We start from the raw sequence: 18,145 nt of genomic DNA, 5'->3' as shown, positions 1-18,145 counted from the left end.
TCTAGCCCACATGTTGATGAGCACTGTAGGGTCTTTATAAGTTCTGAACTTTGGAAAAATTAATCTGAGCCAGTAATAAGCATGTTGGTAAGGAACAAATCATCTAGGCTGTGGTCTAAGGGTGCTTTTGCATAGACAAGCCATTTGTATATTCAGATAAAAGAGACAGAACCAGAGCCCACCAACAACGACCTGGCATGCTGGCCCTTGACAGGCCAGACCCCACCACCCTCATGAATAGTGATGATATACCCTTCCCGTGGCTCTCTCACCTTCTGCTGCCGGTTGCTCTGTCCCCCGAGAGCGCACAATGACAGACGATGCTAGCGAAAGGTCAGTGCCTCTTCTCCAGAGGGCCACCTCCAGGTAGCCAGCACTTTCCTCAGCGTGGTACTCAGAGTACTCAAAGTGCAGGGCAGGCTCTAGGGAGGCACAAAGGGACAAGCTGAGACAGCATGTGTTGGCCTCCCAGGTGTCTGTCTGTCTTCGCTGGCATGTGTGGTCCTGGACACATGTGACCTATCACACATGTCAGATCACACAGGCCCTGTTCAGGGTGGGTAAATAAAACCCAAGTAAACAAACAAACAAACAAAACAACCCAAACTCAAAGAGCCAAGTCAGTGAACAATATGCTACGAATCTGACTCTTTTGGTTGAGGTTCCACTTATTCTTCTGTTTTTTTTTTTTTGTTGCTGTTTGTTTGTTTTTTAACATTTTTAAGAATTATTTATTTTATGTATGTGATCACACTGTAGTTGTCTTCAGACACACCAGAAGAGGGCATTGGATCCCATTACAGATGGTTGTGAGTCACCATGTGGTTGCTGGGAATTGAACTCCGGACCTCTGGAAGAGCAGTCAGTGCTCTTAACTACGGAGCCATCTCTCCAGCCCCTTATTCTTCTGTTTTAAGGGCTTTCTGTCAAACACTAGGAGGAATTCAGCTAGTCAAGCAGAGTCAGCAGCCAGCTACTGTTTTGGAAATGTAGAGGTGAAGTTAATGAGGTTTTGCTTTCTCTTAAGAAACAGTTGAGTCACTGTTCTGAATTTGGGACAACTGCTGTGTATTTTTTTTCATAGTATTTGTTGATTGCAGGGACAGACAGCAATCTGGAGCTGAGAAGGTGGGACTCTGAAAAGCTTCCCAGCGGGGAGTGAGTAGATATGAGGAGGAGACTGAAGGAGGTCAAAATGGGCACCAGCTTCCAGGAAGCAAGGAAACCTTGATAAAGAGAATGTTAAGATTTGGCCAACTATATATACTATGACCTGACCCAATTACAGTTTATATGAAGTTTAGGGCTGGTGAGTTGTGTAGGTAAAGCCCTTTCCCCCACAATTAAGTTTTATGACCTGAATTTGATCCCTGGGGCCCAAATGGTAGAAGGAGAGAGTGGACTTCTGCGTGTTGTCCTCCGAGCTGAGCATGCTGTAGCACACTCTCCCAACAAAATAGATGGATAGACGGGTGACAGGTAGATAGAAAGAAAGATACATAGATGGATGAAATAAATGTAATACAATTATAGGAAGCTTAGCTCCTAACACTAGATATATTCTGTCCTAAACATTTTTTTTTTTAAGTCAGGAAGCTTCATCATGGAGGAATCACTCGAGATGGAAAGACAGAAAATCAGAGGGGTGGAGTCAAGGAGATAACGTGCTTGTGAGTATATCTTGCTAGTATAGTGAGGGTGTGTGTTTTCAACCCAAGTAAAGAAGAGTCCGGAGAGCAGAAATCAGAGTTAAGGGTATCCATTGATGACTCATTTTAGTAGAGCTTAGAGAGGCAGGTAAACCTTACAGAAGGTCCTACCCTGGCACACTGGACCTCTTCCAGCACAGTCTGCTTGGAGTCTGCTTTCGTTCTTCAGAAGTCACTGGAACCAGCTCCAGAGGGTTCCCTGGTTCCCAGTTACACCTAGGAGCTTGTGCTGTGCCTGCTCCACGAGGCACTGGTGATTTTCTCTGAGCTGGTTTGAGCTATTTTGATGGCTGTGTGTTCTTCAAAGCTTTGATGAGACATTACTGGAAACCGGGAACCCAGAGTTTCAGCTCTGGGAGCCGCGTTGAATTTTCTCAAGAAATTGTGAATTCTGTAATGTGTGCTTCCATAAGAGCCTGCCTAGTTTGTAATTGTGGGAATGGTTCCTGCAAACTGGTAACAGGAAGCATCCAGAGAAGGGCATCCAGGCCACCTTCTTTTTCTGTACCAAGAATTCCAACCCTCACCTCCCTGTTCTCAATCCTGGGGATGTTTCTGATACCTTCCACATTAGCCAGGATCAAAATTAAGAGCTGGAAAGGAAGTTATTTTTCTTTAAATTCTTTAAAAGTTGAATAAAATGAGTTGCACAAAGCCTTTTTTGGGTGTGTGTGTAACTGTATAATGTGTTTTGGGCATATTCTGGCTGCTCTCCTCTTTTGTACTCTGCCCCTACCTTTAGACCATTTTGTCCCCATAGGCAGTTTCTTCTCTAGTTTCATGTCTGTACACATACAGCTTTATGGATCTGCCAAGCAGGGCTTTCTTGACAGACACCACTTGTTGTTGGTTCTCTCTGGCCTTGGATGGCTGAAAAGCCGATTTGTTTGTTGTGGAAATGTGGCATCTTCGGAAGCCTGTCACTCCCACAGCTGGCGTCTCTCTCCTGTAGTTTCTTGGTAAGGATGAAATGTCACCTTCTGGATTGCTCACCTATCAACCTCTTAAACCCAGAAACATTTGGAGATGCCCTCTACTGAGGTGTCCTAGCCTCCAGGTGGCGCCTTTGGACCAGACCAGCTGGGGCTGGCTCAGCAGCAGCCGTGGCAACCTCCCTGCTCTGCCAGGACAGACTTTGAGAAGACTGTACAATCCCAGCATGGTCCTCTCAGGTTTTTGTTCATAAAAGCAGACAACAGCTTATCTCCTGGTCTAAGGACTATCAGGCAGAGCAAGACCAACTCCAGAGAGCAGAAGCAGGGGTATTGAAGTCTATTATTATAATTATTATTATCATCATCATTATTAATTGTGTACATTTCTCACTCTCTCTGCTTCTTTTATTTTTCTCCCCCCCCCCCTTTTTTTTTTGAGACAGGGTTTCTCTGTAGACCAGGCTGGCCTCGAACTCAGAAATCTGCCTGCCTCTGCCTCCCAAGTGCTGGGATTAAAGGCACCGCCTGCCTGGTCTTTTGTTTGTTTGTTTGTTTGTTTGTTTTGTTTTTTGAAACAGGGTTTCTCAGTTCCCTGTCTGTCCTGGAACTCTCTCTGTAGACCACGCTGGCCTTGAACCCCGAGTTCGGCCTCTGTGTATCACCACTACCGGCTTCTTGTTTTCTTTTTTAACTTGTTGATTCTTTGTGAGTTTCACATTGTGCACCCCAGTCCTGCTCATCTCCCTGTCCCCTCAAATCAGCCCTTCACCCTTGCAACCTCCCTCCCAAAATAAAACACACACACACACACACACACACACACACACACACACACCACCACCACCACCACCACCACCACCACCAAAACCCCCAAAGCATAGGAACATCTTATCATGGAAGCTATAGTGTGTCACAGTGTGTTCCACAGTATGTCCCTCTGTCCACACATCTTTACTTGAAAATGTTCCTTGCAATGAGTCACTGGTCTGGTTGGAGGTCTCTGGCTTCTGTTATACCAAATACTGGATCCTCATCAGGGCTTCTCTCAGTTATCCTGTTGTTGTCCTGTGTCATGGAGATCCTGCAGCTTTGGATCAGCAGGCTGGCCCTTTCATGCATCCCAACCATTCTTAGATGATATAGATTTTGTGGTTGGTCAGTTCAGAGCCCTGGATATGGACCTGGTCAGCTCTCCCCTGTCCAGACTATTGATCGGGGTGAATTTTCCAGCACTGATCTGGTCAGGCCACCCAATGCTGCCATCAGCAGGAGGGTCAGCTCTTCTGTTCTCAGACCCTCCCAGCCAGCTCACTCACAAGGTAGACATAACGAGGAGCAGAAGTTCAAGGCCATCCTTGGCTATACAGTGAGTTTGAGGCTAGCTAGGGCCACATGTAGCCCATCTAAAAATTGTAAAATTTATCTTACAACTGTGAGAGCAAAGTTTGCTATCACAAAGATGCTGCCAAATCATTGCTTAGAGCAGAAAGGGGACTTACCATCTTCTCTGTCAGCCAGGATCTTTACCCTGGCAGTGGGGAATCTGGCTCTCAGCTGCCCTCCCGTTGGCAGGCTCAATGCAATGCTGAAGGACTCTTCCTCCTCATAAAGGGAGTCATTGATAATCAGGACCTGGCAGGTCTTCTCGATCTCTTCTGTGTCTTTTATTTGGGTAATAGCTGGTTAAAAAGTAACTGCTGCTGTTTTAGCTTCCAGCATTAGTTAATAAACCTCAGAATAGATAAACCACACTACAACATACAGCAGGGTATGTTGAATTTGGCTTGTTTAGCTTAGGAACTAAAATAACTGGAGGATAGTAGGGTACTACATCTGCTTAGCCTTATTCCTGCATTAACAGATGGGAGAATAGAGAGGCAGAGGAATGAGGACCAGGTCATTAAAGGATGATAACTGCATAGAATTTTCCCAGCTTTCCTGTCATAGTGACATAGCATTACATACGCTGTCATTCACTCTCAGATTAGAGTTCCCTGCCTGTCACCATCATACAGACATGAGATTGCCTGTCAGTTTACAAATGGTGTAGGATTCATCAGGGGATTTTAGGTTGGATTCAAAGCACTTTGTATATATGTATATCTTTAGTGTTTTTTTTTTTTTAATTTTTAAATTGTGTGTGTGTGTGACCCTTTAGTATCAAAATGAATCTAAACTATAAATACAGTCCAAAGACAGACTGGGAACCTTATTTTCTGGTTCTTCAACAGTATACTTTTACAGAATACCAGATTTTTGATACTAAAGGATCTTCAATTAATCCTTCCATTCAAGATTTTAAAGCTCAAATTTAACAGGGATAAACTTGTAAAATCCCAATCTTATAAAAGCTACTTTTTGTAACTGTTAAAGATAATCAAGACAGGCAAATTAATGACCAGTTACTTTATACATTATTTAATTCTTTGGTGTACCCAGAACTATGGTTGAAGTCATGCTAAGTACAAATGTAACTCATTTACGGGGACAAGCTTTAGCCTTCTGTATGTGTTGTCAAGGTTAAGCCTTAAGAAAGTAAAAATCAGTAGTTGGTTTAAAATATGGTACACTTACCTAGGTTAGATGACCGCACACAAACCCTCAGGGACATCTGCTAAATTGCCATTTAAGGTGTTTAATTAAATGGCCTCCCCTGACAGACAACATACCAACTTTTGGTAGCAGTAGCTGAGGCTGTCTCTAAAGAGTTGGGCCGCAACAGACTCCATCTGCAGTTTGCTTCAGGTGTGGTAACGCTGACCACTGGGCAAAATTCCTTGCCCACCACCAGGGCCTGCCCAAACTGTGGACACTGTTGGTTTAACTGCACTTCTCTGCCTCGCCAAGGTAGGTACGTTTCCCCAAGTTTCTTTCTATATGAAAATCTCTCAGAACTTCAAGGTCTAGCAGCCGAGGGTTGATGCCGCCCAGAGTGGCAGCTGAAGATATAATGTCCTGTGAGACAGCCCAACAGTGGTGACCTCTGCCCACAGCATCAGGGTTACCATGGACGATCCCAGACTGGTTGTCCAGGTAGTGGGCAAGCCTCCATCACTTTAAAGGATACAAAGGTCGTTTGGATTATGCTTTCTGCTTAAGTGTGTCTGTCTCGGATCTCCGTGGCAGTGCTGATGGTGAGCTACGACTTTATCAGCTTAGCAGCAGCAAGCCTTCTTTAGCTAACTAGCCCCTCCCTCTGAGGCTGCAGCTTTCTGGTCAGTCCATTTCATATGTAAGAGTCCGGCCTTGTGTTTTTTTGGAGTAACTAGGTCTCCTGCTAGGAAAGTTAGAATTACAGACAGGTTTATCTTGCTGACATATCAGGATTCATACTGAAAAACATACGCTGACAAAACATGTCTCAATATTAAAAACACAAGCTATCATGTTGCTATTACTAACTAAAAATCTTACTTTTTGCTATTCCTTTATTTAAAAAGAACATGCTTTCAATGACTGCTCCTTGTAATCAACCATCTATGTCTCATGGTAAATGACTGGATGGAAGAGAAGGTTATAAAGTTACATAAGGAGGGAAAGGATTTAAAGTGTGTGAAAATTGAGACTTTAAAATGATACATGATGTTAAGATTTCAAAGTCCAGAGTTTTAACATATTAATCGATGGGGCTCGGATAAACTATTTACCTAGCCTTGGTAACTGGCCACTGTTACAATCACAGGCTCAAAATTTTAATTTGACTTAAAAGTGATTTTCATTGTACCCAACTCATCTAAATCCAGATCTACTTCATCATGCTGACAACTTCTCAGGATTTATTCTTGCCATGGCTCTGAGGCACCTCTAGCAGTTTACAGACACTTGTTAATTTGGTTTTCTACAAATAAGATCTCAGTACATACTATAGGAAATGGTCATTCTAGTATTTCTAAACTTTTATCTCTACTGTCAATTTAAAAATTTCACATAAGCTTCAGGGAGTCCTGACTTGATTTTACCTGTTACAGTCCACAGCCTAAGCCTTTTCACCTACCCCGTACCTCTGAGGGGGGCTCTTTCCTTCTCTTGGTCTTGGAACTTCTTTCCAACTGTCAGGACCACAGGCCTGAAGATTCCCCACTAGACTCATTAAATTTACCTTCAGTCCCTAGTCTATGTCTGTTCCATATGACAGATATCATCCAGGAATTAACTGTGACCAGCAAACTGCTCCGAATAGCATCAGAACAGCTCCAGGCGATCCTGTAGAACTAGCAGCCCTGGGATTGTTGAAAGCTGGTGTAAACTGGTCTAGCCAATGTGCTCGAACGCAGTCTCTTCTGGCTGAGTCAGCAAACCAGATGCTTCTGATGAACGCCTCCTACCATGGTGTGACTTCTTTTTCCCTCCTGGTCTTTGACTCATATTCCAGCATTCCTGGGCCCCAAAGACTTCCAAGTTCAGAGTTTTAACACTCCCCACTGTCTGGCAATGTTCCTATGTCTTTTACCCATTAGTCAGCTGATAAAGGAGCATTTCTTTTCTTTTTCAAAAATTAAAAAAATTTTTTTTATCTTTGTTAACCAAAGATATTTGGGGGAAATCCAATCTGTACTGAACATATGCAACCATCTTCTTATTTTTATTTCCTAAATAAAACAGACTTCACATGGTATTAGGTGTTACACGTAATCTAGAGATGACTGGAAGTATATGGGAGGGTGGGCAGAGGTTCTGTGGAAATACTATGCCATTTTCTAAAAGCTACTTGAGCATCCGAGAATTTTGGTTCCTGTGCATGGTGGTAGTGTCAATCCCCTGTACACAGCAGGGGATAGTTTTATATAAACACATTCCCCTCCTTGATTCTAGTTCTCTGACAAACCTTATACATTTGCAAATGGCAGAATCTCATATAGAACCCCAGCAAAATGAGAAGTGGGTATATAATCAGACCACAGCAAGCGACATGTGGAACTGATTACAGGGGTAGCTAGATTGGCAGGGGCAAGAGGAATTTATTGTTCTAGTGCACTGGGGTTGTCCCAGACTCGAAGGAGAGGTGACAACTCCCAGCACCCATTCAATGAGTTTTTACATGGTTTCCAGGGGCAGAATAAAGCATCAGCAACTAGGCACAATATGATTGGTGGAGCAGTGCACCCTTTAAACTGATTAGTCCTTAAGGAATGAGGTGACAAGGACTTCCCTTGTCTGAAGGTGGGCAACAGTCAGTCCTGAGGAATGTGTCCCCACCCACAGGTCGGTTCCTGTCCTGTGGTCTGAGAAATGTTAGTTAGCCTCTCCCTTCTGGGAGGAGCAAGTGTTTCATGACCTTCCCAAAGTTCCTAAGCTGACCTTTTTATTACCCCCTTTTCTTGGTGCATGCTTCAATCTTGAAGCTATTGTGGATAGTTATACAGTTCATATCCCTGGCCCTCTGCAGTTAGCTCTTGATATCTTTGCCTCAGGACCATCAACTGTACCATCACCTATGTGAGCATTACTAAAAGCAACTAAGCGACTTAGAATGTAAGGGCCAAAGATCAGAAGCAGGAACAAAATGATCAGGGGTTCTAATAATACAGAAATCAAGGTAGTAAACCAGGGGGAGCTGTTAAACCAAGACTCGAACCAGCCCTGTCCCTGTTCTCTCTTCTGCCTGGCTTAACTCTTCTCTCACCTTGGCCATTGAATCTTTAACTATCCCTGGAATGGTGTCCAGTATGTGCTTCCCGATGTTTCACACCCCCCAGGTAGCATAGAAGAAATGGTTGGCCCCCTAACACTGATGGGCCTGCTGCTGGCTTCTCCCATCTCGGGAATACACATATATGGGGGTTTCTAACAGGGTCACTTCAATTTTGGATGTCCACACCCTAAGCTCCATCCTCCAAGGCCACTTTTGGGACACAGTTTAGATTTATAAGTCCCTCGTCCCCCACATTCAGGCAATCCCTCTTCCAGTGTCTCCAGGGCAGCAACACCCCATAAGTCAAGGCCCAACACTTAATTGCAGAGATCAAAGACAGGGACCAGACACCAGATACGACACAGGGTGTGGACCACGCCACATCCCCAGTGTCGGAGAGCACCTCCCAAGTTACCCTAGTAGGGTTGTGGGGGCTGCTGAGGCTCAGTGCCAGAAGATACACCATAGCCGTCTCTGCCCTTGCAGAAGGGGGTTGCTTGGGTGTCTGGCTGCTATCCAATTGGCATCAGGCCCAGGTACAGATCTGATGTGAACCCAGGCACTTACTCTATCCACTTTAACGGAGGTCGGGGTAGTCAGCAACACCAGGAACTGTTCTTTGCTTCTGAGTGTTCAGCACAATGTCTCTTAACATATACCCATCTTGGAACTTGTGTGGAACCTCTGCGGTACCTGCTATACAGGGCACTAAGTTTAGGCCACAGTTCCAGGTGGCTCATCTGGAAAGCTTTCAATTGAGCCATAAGATCCTTGTCAGCCTGAAAAGTCACTCTGGGGGGATCAAGAGTTGGGGTCAAGGGAGTGGGTGTCCCATGCAGGATCTCAAAAGAGGTCACGTTAAAATGGTAGGGGGTGTTCAGGGCCAAGGGGAGGGGCACCAACCAGTCCAAGCCAGTCTCCAAGGTCAATTTAGTCAAGGTCTCTTGTAGGGGTTCTGTTTATTTTCTCTACCTGCTCTGTGCTCTGGGGACAGTACGCACAGTGGGGTTTCCAATTAGTCCCCAATATCTCTGCCAATCCCTGACTTACCTTAAGAGACAAAAGCAAGGCCATTGTCTGATCCAATTACCTTGGGCACTCCGAACCTCTGGAAATTTTTCTTCTAATATCTTCTTAGCTACCACGGTAGCTGTTTCCTACTTGGTGGGGAATATCTCAACCCGTCCAGGAAAACCATCTATAAACACTAGAAGGTATTTGTAACCATATTTTCCTGGCTTAACTTCTGTAAAGTCGACCTCCCAATAAACTCCAGGCCGTTCTTCCCCAGGTCTTTTGCCCTGTTTACTCTTGGCTGCATAAGCATTCACTTGCCGACACACCTTATGCTGTTCTACTATCGCTCTGGCCCCAAACATGAGTCCTCTTATATATACTTCAGGTCTCTTAACTTCTTTGACAAACTTTTTATCTCCTAAATGAGTCCATCGGTGCATTTGGCTTAGTAAGTCTTTGCTTTCTGGGGAGTATAGTTCTCCCTTCTTGTGTGCGCCATTGTCCTACCTTCTCTTGGTAATAGTGGGTAGGGTGGCTATCGATCTGTCCTTTCTTCTTCTATATATTTTAAGTGAAGCCATCTCTTAGTCCAGTCCCATTTCCTAGCAGGTTTTCCTTGCAGGCCCATAACCAGGATAGGCTCCTGCAGAGCCATTGGATCTGCCTGGTTATTGCCTAGGGACACTGAGTCTCTTCCCTTCTGATGTCTTGGGCAATAAATAATACACACAGTTGCTGGCTTCATCAGATCCAAGATTTCCTGCTTGTTTCTTTTCCCTCTGATGTGAGCAGTCCCCTCTCTTGGTATATAGCCTCGTGGGCGTGGGCTGTGGCAAAGGCACACCTGCTATCTGTGTAGATGTTGATCTTTTTGCCTGCCCCCAGGTCCAAGGTTTTGGTCAGAGCTATCAACTCTGCCTTTTAGGCTGCCGTTTGAGGAGGATGTGGTTCTGCCCAGACCACCTGGCACCTGTCCACAATGGTGACCCCTGCCTTGCATTGCCCCTCCACCAGGTAGCTGCTGCCATCAGTGAGCCAGGTTGCCTGAGCATCAGGGAGCAGCTGATTGACAGACCCTTTCCCCATCCCTGGTCCTCAGTTACAATCTTCTGGCAATCATGAGCTGGCGGGTGGAGATCTGGTAACAGAGTGGCCAGGTTGAGGGCTACTGGTGACATGAAGGTCACCCAATCTGAATTTAGCAACAGAGTCTGATAATGAGTCATGCAAGCGTTGGTCAGCCATCAGTCCAGGGGTTGGAGAACAATGCTCTCCAAAGCATGTCACAGTCAGGTTCTGCCCAGAGTCAATTTATCAGCAACTAGAACTGCCACCGACACCATTATCCATAGGCAAGCAGGCCGCCCAGCAGTGACAGGGTCTAACTTCTTTGACGGATAGGCAACTTGGTGCTTCCAGGGGCCCAGCTGCTGAGTGAGCACCCCCTTGGCTATCACCCTGTTCTTAGCCACATAAAGGTGGAACGGTCCACTGGCATCAGGCAGTCCTAGAGCAGGGACCTTGAGCAGAGCCTGCTTAATCGTGTCAAAAGTCTGTTGCCCTTCTTCCTCTGTTTTTAGTCAGGGGGTAGAGAGGTGGGGCAGCCAATTCAACAAACCTTGGAATCCATAGCAAGCAGAACCCAGCCCTACCTAGAAATTCCCATGCCTGCTTGGGGCTTTTTCTCTGGCAGACTTGGGCCTTCTTGACTGAGGCTCTGTATCTCAATCCTCCCAGTTCCTCCAAGAGGAATTTTAGTCCCCTCTAGACAGTCCTCCTTAGTCTTGGGCCCCAGGTTACTTCACAGGCAAGGGGGGAGTGTTCCAAGCCAATTGGCATTTGCACAGGGTGCCTTCTTTGTTCCAGGAACCAGATAATGTGGGGCCTGATTCCACCCCAGGTCTTCCTCAACATCGGATATTGGCGCACAGACACCGGGGAGGCTTGGGCTCTGAGCTCCATTTGGATGGGGAGCTGGTTGGTGGCCCTCCCCATCCCTGCCATCTCAGCCCATGCCTGGGGAAAGGCCTTGAGCCACCAGTCTAGGTCCTGCAGTGCCTTGTCCAAGGTCTCAAACAACTTGTATTCGTCCTCTAGCCCGAGAGTCAGGACTCTCTGTAGATTCCTTCCCTGTCCCTTTTCTTTCTTTCTCTGCTCCTTTTCCTTCACTGTCTCCTTGTTATAGTAGACTTTCTCAGAAACCTACACTAAGTCCCTCAATGACTCATCCTGTCTTTCTAGCCTCTGACACTTTTCCCTGATATCTCCACAAGCCTGGTCTATAAAAGCCATTGTCACAGTAGTTTTATGCTCTCTGCTGCGGTGGTCATAGGGTGTATATTGGCACTCTAGAAGGGCTGTGGGTGACCCATCTTGTCTCTGCTTAACCTCACATACCTTGGTCAAATTTGTGGGTCATCATGCAGCACCCCCCTTGAGACCTGCCAGTGGAGTCTGGTGGTAGACCTCCAGGTGCCCCTCACCTTTTGCTGTATTAAATTCCCAGTCAGGTCTAGTCAGGGAAAGCCTGCTGTCCACGACAGCCTGGTCAATCGATGGTGCCCCAGTGTCTGAGGGGGTATTCTTTCTGGCTTCTGGCTTCCTCCATTATAAATAAGACAGATTTATATCAAAAGATTTATATCAAAGATTATTAACTGGTCCTTAGTGGGAGAGTCACCATGATATCAGGGAAGGTGGCTCTCAGACTTTGTGTTCCCATGGCGGGACCAGGAAGTTGGGGGTCTCCTCCCACTTCTCCCTCTGGTAAAGGGGGGTGCAATGGCCCCGGTTCCATATGGGCTGAGGATCCTGGAACCAGTACTGGCGCTGGTGGGGCCATGAGGGCAAGGGTAGGGAGAAATGGAGGAGGAGGGTCTTGGAGCAACAGGTCTGCTGGTGAAGGGTCTTAGAGGAGGGTCAACCACACAGATTTCTTCTCAGGTCTGGATCTCTCCTCTCCCGCTCCCTTCTTCCTGACAGCCAGAGCCTGTGAGGTGGGTCTTGGGAAAGAAAGGCTTTTATCCATGAGGGGGGTGTCCTCCATTAGATTTTTCCAGGTAACTATATAGGGCATTTGGTCTGGGTGCCTGAGGGATCCTGGCTTCTCTCCTCTCTGTCATACCCAATCCAGTGAAGACTGTGTGGCAGGCCCAAAAGCTTGGACACAGTCCCAAGGCAAAAAGTTTCATGGAAACTTAGTCTGGAGCCTTGGCATCCTGTATCACAAATGCTCCAAACTTGTTCTTGCATTAGTCGGTGAATGGATCTGTGTACTTTCTTTCAGTATGGTTTTATTATAGGTGCCTCCAAGAAATGATTTGTCAAATACCTAAGCTAGATTGAACTTTGCTTCCTGGCCTTTGCCAATGTCCTAGGAAGTCCTGGAGCTGACCCTGGGCTTAGAATTTCGTAAGAATGTTACTCATTCAGACAAAATGCCCCAGTGTTGACAGTAATCAGGCATCTCACAGTTTGCTGGATGGGAGCTAGTAATCTCAAGGCTAGTTAAAAATAGTAAACTTAGAATCCTCATTACAGTCAGGTATGGCAGACTACATTACATATCAGAAGAAAGTTGGTGAGTTCTTCTGACAAATGGAGATTCCCAATAGACACTTAAAAGATCAGCCATTCACTCCCACTGCAAGAATTTGCAATGGCCTAGGAAGAAGGAAGGTTGTGATTTAAGGAGGAACTACAGTATTGCATTATCATGAAAAGGTCAGCAAGAGCAGAGCCCGCGGTGCAAGCTTTCACAAGAGTCAGAGGAATAGCATAAATTGTGACTAGGGTGTGAAATCCTCTCCTGGATCCTGTCAATAGCTGACTTTAGATAGGGCTGATCTTATCTTAGTTGTAAACACTGCCTGGTTCCTGCTAGTCTCTGTGTATGCATTTTTCTGTTTGTGTTAGATAACTTCAATGTACCTTGGCTGATATGTCACCTAACTTTTTTGTTTTCTTCTGTAATATAAGTCTGATGCTCGCTTTGAGAAATTACATTCAAATACAGCACTCTCTCTGTGTCAGTGTCTGTCACTTTTCGCGGACTCCTTGCTCACCTGAATACCAAAACCTTGGTTCCCCGTGAGTCCAGTCCGTGGCACCTCTCCTGCTTTGATCACCTGCAATTCGAAGATCCCTACAGGTGGCTACCCTACTCCAAAAGTGGGCCATTCAGAGGGACAGAGAGTAACTAACTTGTTTTTCAGTATGTCCAATGTCCAAAAAATTGTCTGTCAGTCTAAGTCCAAGAACATAGAACGATATACCAACAAACTCAGAGAAAAACAATCATCAACCAAACAGACAGCTCGACCCTGCCACAGGCAGGCGTCCAGGTCCAAGAACACAGAAAAAGATAATCAACACACAGTTTGCCCCTTCCATGGGCCCAGTTAAAGACATCAGGTACTTCTGCCTATATGGCAGGAGCCAGATAAATGAGGTTATAGCAAGACTCGGCTCCCTCCAATATTGTCTTGCTATTGATTCCAGAAGGAGCAGAGCCCTCCCGGTTCCCTCCAGGGAGGACTGAAGCATCCTTCAGCTTCCCATGGTCACGACATTAAGGCATGTCTGCCTGTGGCAGTTGACCGCACCAGACACCATAGGCTCTCCTAGCCTCCTGACGCTTGCAAGCAAAAGTTCAAGCAGACTTTACAGACTCAGACTTTGATGAATAGAAAGACAAACAGGAACCACTAAAAGCTCGAGACGTCTGATTCACCACTCCAGTGTATTCCCACAAGGAATTACTTCCCAGCCAATGCACCAAATATAAGACTCTGGGGAGCCTTAGCTTTCCAGGGACCCCCTGAGTGAACCACGTGGAGCTGGGATTGATGCAAAAAGCAAGAGGAATTTATTGTTTCAGTGCACTGGGGTTGTCCCAGACCCAAAGGAGAGGCGGGACCCCCCCAGCACCTGTTTGGCGAGTTTTTACATGGTTTTCAGGGGCAGAACAGAGCATCAGCAACTAGGCATAATGATTGGTGGAACAGTGCCCCCTTTAAACTGATTGGTCTTTAAGGAATGAGGTGACAAGGACTTCCCTTGTTTGAAGGAGGGCAGCAGTCAGTCCTGCTGAATGTGTCCCCACCCACAGATTGGTTCCTGTCCTGTGGTCTGAGAAATGTTAATTAGCCTCTCCCTTCTGGAGGAGGAAGCATTTCATGACCTTCCCAGAGTTCCTAAGCTAACCTTTTCACTGGGAATGCTGGTCTTTCTCTTCCTCACAGTTAGGCATGGAAAACCACCACCGTCTCTGAGCTCATAGCTCACAGCGGCCTCCAGATCATCAGTCTGAGGAGCCAGAGAAAGATCGATGTCTCAGTTGAAGCATGCAAAAGCACGCTGAGGCCTTTCTGTTCTGTTCAGCTCTTGGACAGTGGGGTGAGGTCCATCTGCAGTTATCTGCTTTACTTGGGCAGAGATTCAAATGTTTGCCTTATCCCAAAACAAATCCACAGTAAATCAGTGTTCTACAGCTACAACGGGATACCTGACATAAATATCCTTTGGTTTTTGTTTTTCTTTTAAAATTACAGATTTTTAAAATTAAGTCTGAAATATCATTAAAAATACTGACCCGTAGAGGGTGTTTTACATCCCCAATCCCTGTACTTAATTCTACTTCTGTCCTTTTACTTAATTTGTAAAAAAAACAAAAAACAAACAAACAAACAAACAAACTGAATGGTGCAGTGACTTGAGCTTTCAAAACTTCAACCATTTTTGACATTCTGAGGTTTGAAGATGACACGCTGAGGTTTGAAGAACTAGTTGTATCCGAACGCCGAAACAGTCCATAACCGGATCGTTGAAACACATCAAAAGACGGGTGATTCCTTAAGGTGTCAAATGACATATTCTTTAGTTCCGAAGTGGCGTCCCTGTCTCTAAGGTCCCCTGCAGTATGAACTACGCCTTAACAGGTAAGCGCAAAGGCCGAAAGTGTCTGGAGAACTCTGTCGTCAGCGCAGCGGCTCACACTTCTTTTCTGTCAGTCGCATTTGAGAACGATGCTGTGTGGCAGAGCAGGCAGCATGGATGAGCGGGAAGAGACCGATGCCCAGCAGCACCTTACATAGCCACGCCACCATGTTTCCGAAGGAGTTGATTAATGATGGTCAGATGAATGACTATAGAATTCCTGATTTGATTCAAATAATTTTTGAAGAAAGTTTAAGGAGATGGTTTTAGTTGTTTTGACAGAAAGATGTAATAAATTTAGAATTAAGAATAGAATGTGCCCTCTCCTCATAGAATAGTAAGTAAATCCTGCATAATTAGGAATACAGTAAGCTTTCATAAATTTCACTAAGGAGAAAATGGGCTTGGGACAGATTTGTGATTAAGGAAAAACACTCATTCTAGATCAGGTCCAAGGATGAAGCCACAGGTGTGTACTGTGATAAAGCACGGCCATGTGAAACTGTTGCTCTGAACTTATAATGAGCTTATAGAATGAAACACTGCTTTGAACTTTTTATTGATATTCTTCCATAACTTCCTTTTTGTGTAACATTTTATCTGTGAGGATTTTATAAGGAACTTTTGTCTAAGAAGATATAAAAAGGCTGAAAGAAGAAATAAAATGCGGCTGTTGGGGCTCTGTTCCACCTACCAAATGTGTGTGTGTGTGTGTGTGTGTGTGTGTGTGTGTGTATTGCATATATGTCTGTCTGTCTGTCTGTCTCTCTCTCTATATGCATATATATATATATATATATATATATATATATATATATATATATATATATTTGTGAAATTGATGGTCAGGTCTAGCAAAGTTTGTGTGTGTGTGTGTGTGTGTGTGTGTGTGTGTGTGTGTGCGCATGTGTCCATGTGTGTATACNTGTGTGTGTGTGTGTGTGTGTGTGTGTGTGTGTGTGTGTGCGCATGTGTCCATGTGTGTATACATGACTTTCTATCCTTTTCTTTCTCACTGACCTCTTAAGAGTTAAAAGAGTTCAGAGTTTCTTGCTGGCCCCAGATAATTAAGTTTTGTTCCATCAACAGTGCTGACCCTATAAATTGTCCACCGCTATCAGTGGGGACCTTCATAGGTTGCTATTAGCGTTGACTCCAATTGCCAATGACGTACTCACTCCCTTCCTCCATTCCCTAGATGCTGGGTGACCCCTGACAGCCAGGTCTACTATGTGTGCTTTATTCAACTGGATAAAGCCAATCATTAATAACTTGTGACACACTCAGTTTCAGGCTGACTGACACCACAGGATGACACAACATTACTCCTGCCCCTCTGGGTGTATGGTTTGCTTGTCACTGACTGTTTCTCTCAAGAAGAGTAGTTTCCTAACAAGAAAGTGGCCAATAAGTAAGAAAAGATAGATGAGATCTACTTTGTGAACAATGTTGCGCCAGGAACAATCTAATTAACAAGTTTTTATACAGAGTGTCATTAAAACTGAGACATTTCACTGAAGAGCAATAAATGTTAGTTGGGCTTGTGTATTTCTGCGCCGCCACGCCATTTGTGTGTATCTGCGTGGAGAAAACACCTTGGACTGGGTTCGTACTGAAGGGCTAAACATCCTAAGATAAGAGTGAGCTGCAAGGAAAAAATGAATGCCCTGGCGGTTTGCGCCGATCAGAGCATTATTTATTAATCAGACCAGGGAGAACCCTTAGCCCCCTCCCGGGTCCCTCTGTGTCTCTCTATTTCGCTCTATAGCTCGCGGTCCGATCATGAGCGGAGCTGTGTGGTCCGGCGACAGTGGGCGGTGATGAAGAGGAAGGGTGGTCTGACACTGCATTCTGAGAGATCTGGGGAGCAACTCTGGTATGCCTGTGTGCCTGTGGAGGGGGAGTGGTTAGTGGAGGTGGGAGACCCCAACAGGGCTGGTTGTATTTCTCAAGGGACATTTGTTAATGTCTGGTGGCATTGTGAAGACTCACAGCTGGGGCTGGCGGATGCTCCTGAATTCTAGCATCTAGAGGCCAAGGATGTTTGCAAAATATCCTACAAACAATAAATTCTCCTCTGACCCTGAGGACAGAGGATTTGACAGTATACATATCATTTATCTTGGTTTGTTCAAAATCAAGCATAATGACAAGGCACTTGAGATATATTTTGAAGGTTTTCATGGTTTTGTGTTTGGCTGTATTTTCAGAGATGGACAATCCTGTGGCCTGTTCTTTTTTTTTTTTTTTTGGTTTTTCGAGACAGGGTTTCTCTTTGTAGCCCTGGCTGTCCTGGAACTCACTCTGTAGACCAGGCTGGCCTCGAACTCAGAAATCCGCCTGCTGTGGCCTGTTCTTTATGATTCCCTGTCAAGAGACTATGGAGAGGGCTCAGCGGGTAACAGCACTTCCTTTGCAAACAAGAGGAATTGAGTGTGAGCCTTCAGTGGCTGTGCAAAAGACAAGCATAGCTGTGTCAGCCTGAAACCCCAGTACTTGGGGGACAGAGACTGGTAGGTCCTAAGAGCTCACTGGCCAGACAACCTTGCTGAAATGTGAGCTTCAGGTTCAGTGAGAGACCAGGCAGCATGTGATATCTGGCTATGGCTTCTGCATGCACATGCATGGAACATACCTACACATTTGAATGCATGTTACACATGGATACACATGGATACACCTATACATAATAAAGGTTCTATCTTGAAACACCAGATACAACCAGATGCATGTAGAATTTTTAATAACTCTAAGTTTAACTTAGAGACATGAGCTCTGGGGGTACTGGTTAGTTCACATTTTTGTTCCACCTATAGGGTTGCAGACCCCTTCAATTCCTTGGGTACTTTCTCTAGCTCCTCCATTGGGGGGCCTGTATTCCATCCAATAGCTGACTGTGAACATCCACTTCTGTG

The 18,145-nt window shown here is 45.3% G+C and overlaps 1 protein-coding gene across 1 annotated transcript in view; it reads right to left on the bottom strand.

Annotated features, from left to right (window-relative positions):
* The window catches only part of Frem3 (FRAS1 related extracellular matrix 3), a 73,048-nt gene that overhangs the window by 4,097 nt on the left and 50,806 nt on the right, over nucleotides 1–18,145 (bottom strand). The window contains 5 exon segments of the mRNA XM_029532718.1: nucleotides 273–422; nucleotides 4,144–4,305; nucleotides 5,712–5,772; nucleotides 13,358–13,420; nucleotides 14,499–14,600. Coding sequence (XP_029388578.1) covers nucleotides 273–422; nucleotides 4,144–4,305; nucleotides 5,712–5,772; nucleotides 13,358–13,420; nucleotides 14,499–14,600 — 538 coding nt within the window.

Source organism: Mus pahari, chromosome 20, assembly GCF_900095145.1.
Source record: "Mus pahari chromosome 20, PAHARI_EIJ_v1.1, whole genome shotgun sequence".
Taxonomy (NCBI): Eukaryota; Metazoa; Chordata; class Mammalia; order Rodentia; family Muridae; genus Mus; species Mus pahari.
This window is presented reverse-complemented; position numbering and strand designations above follow the sequence as displayed.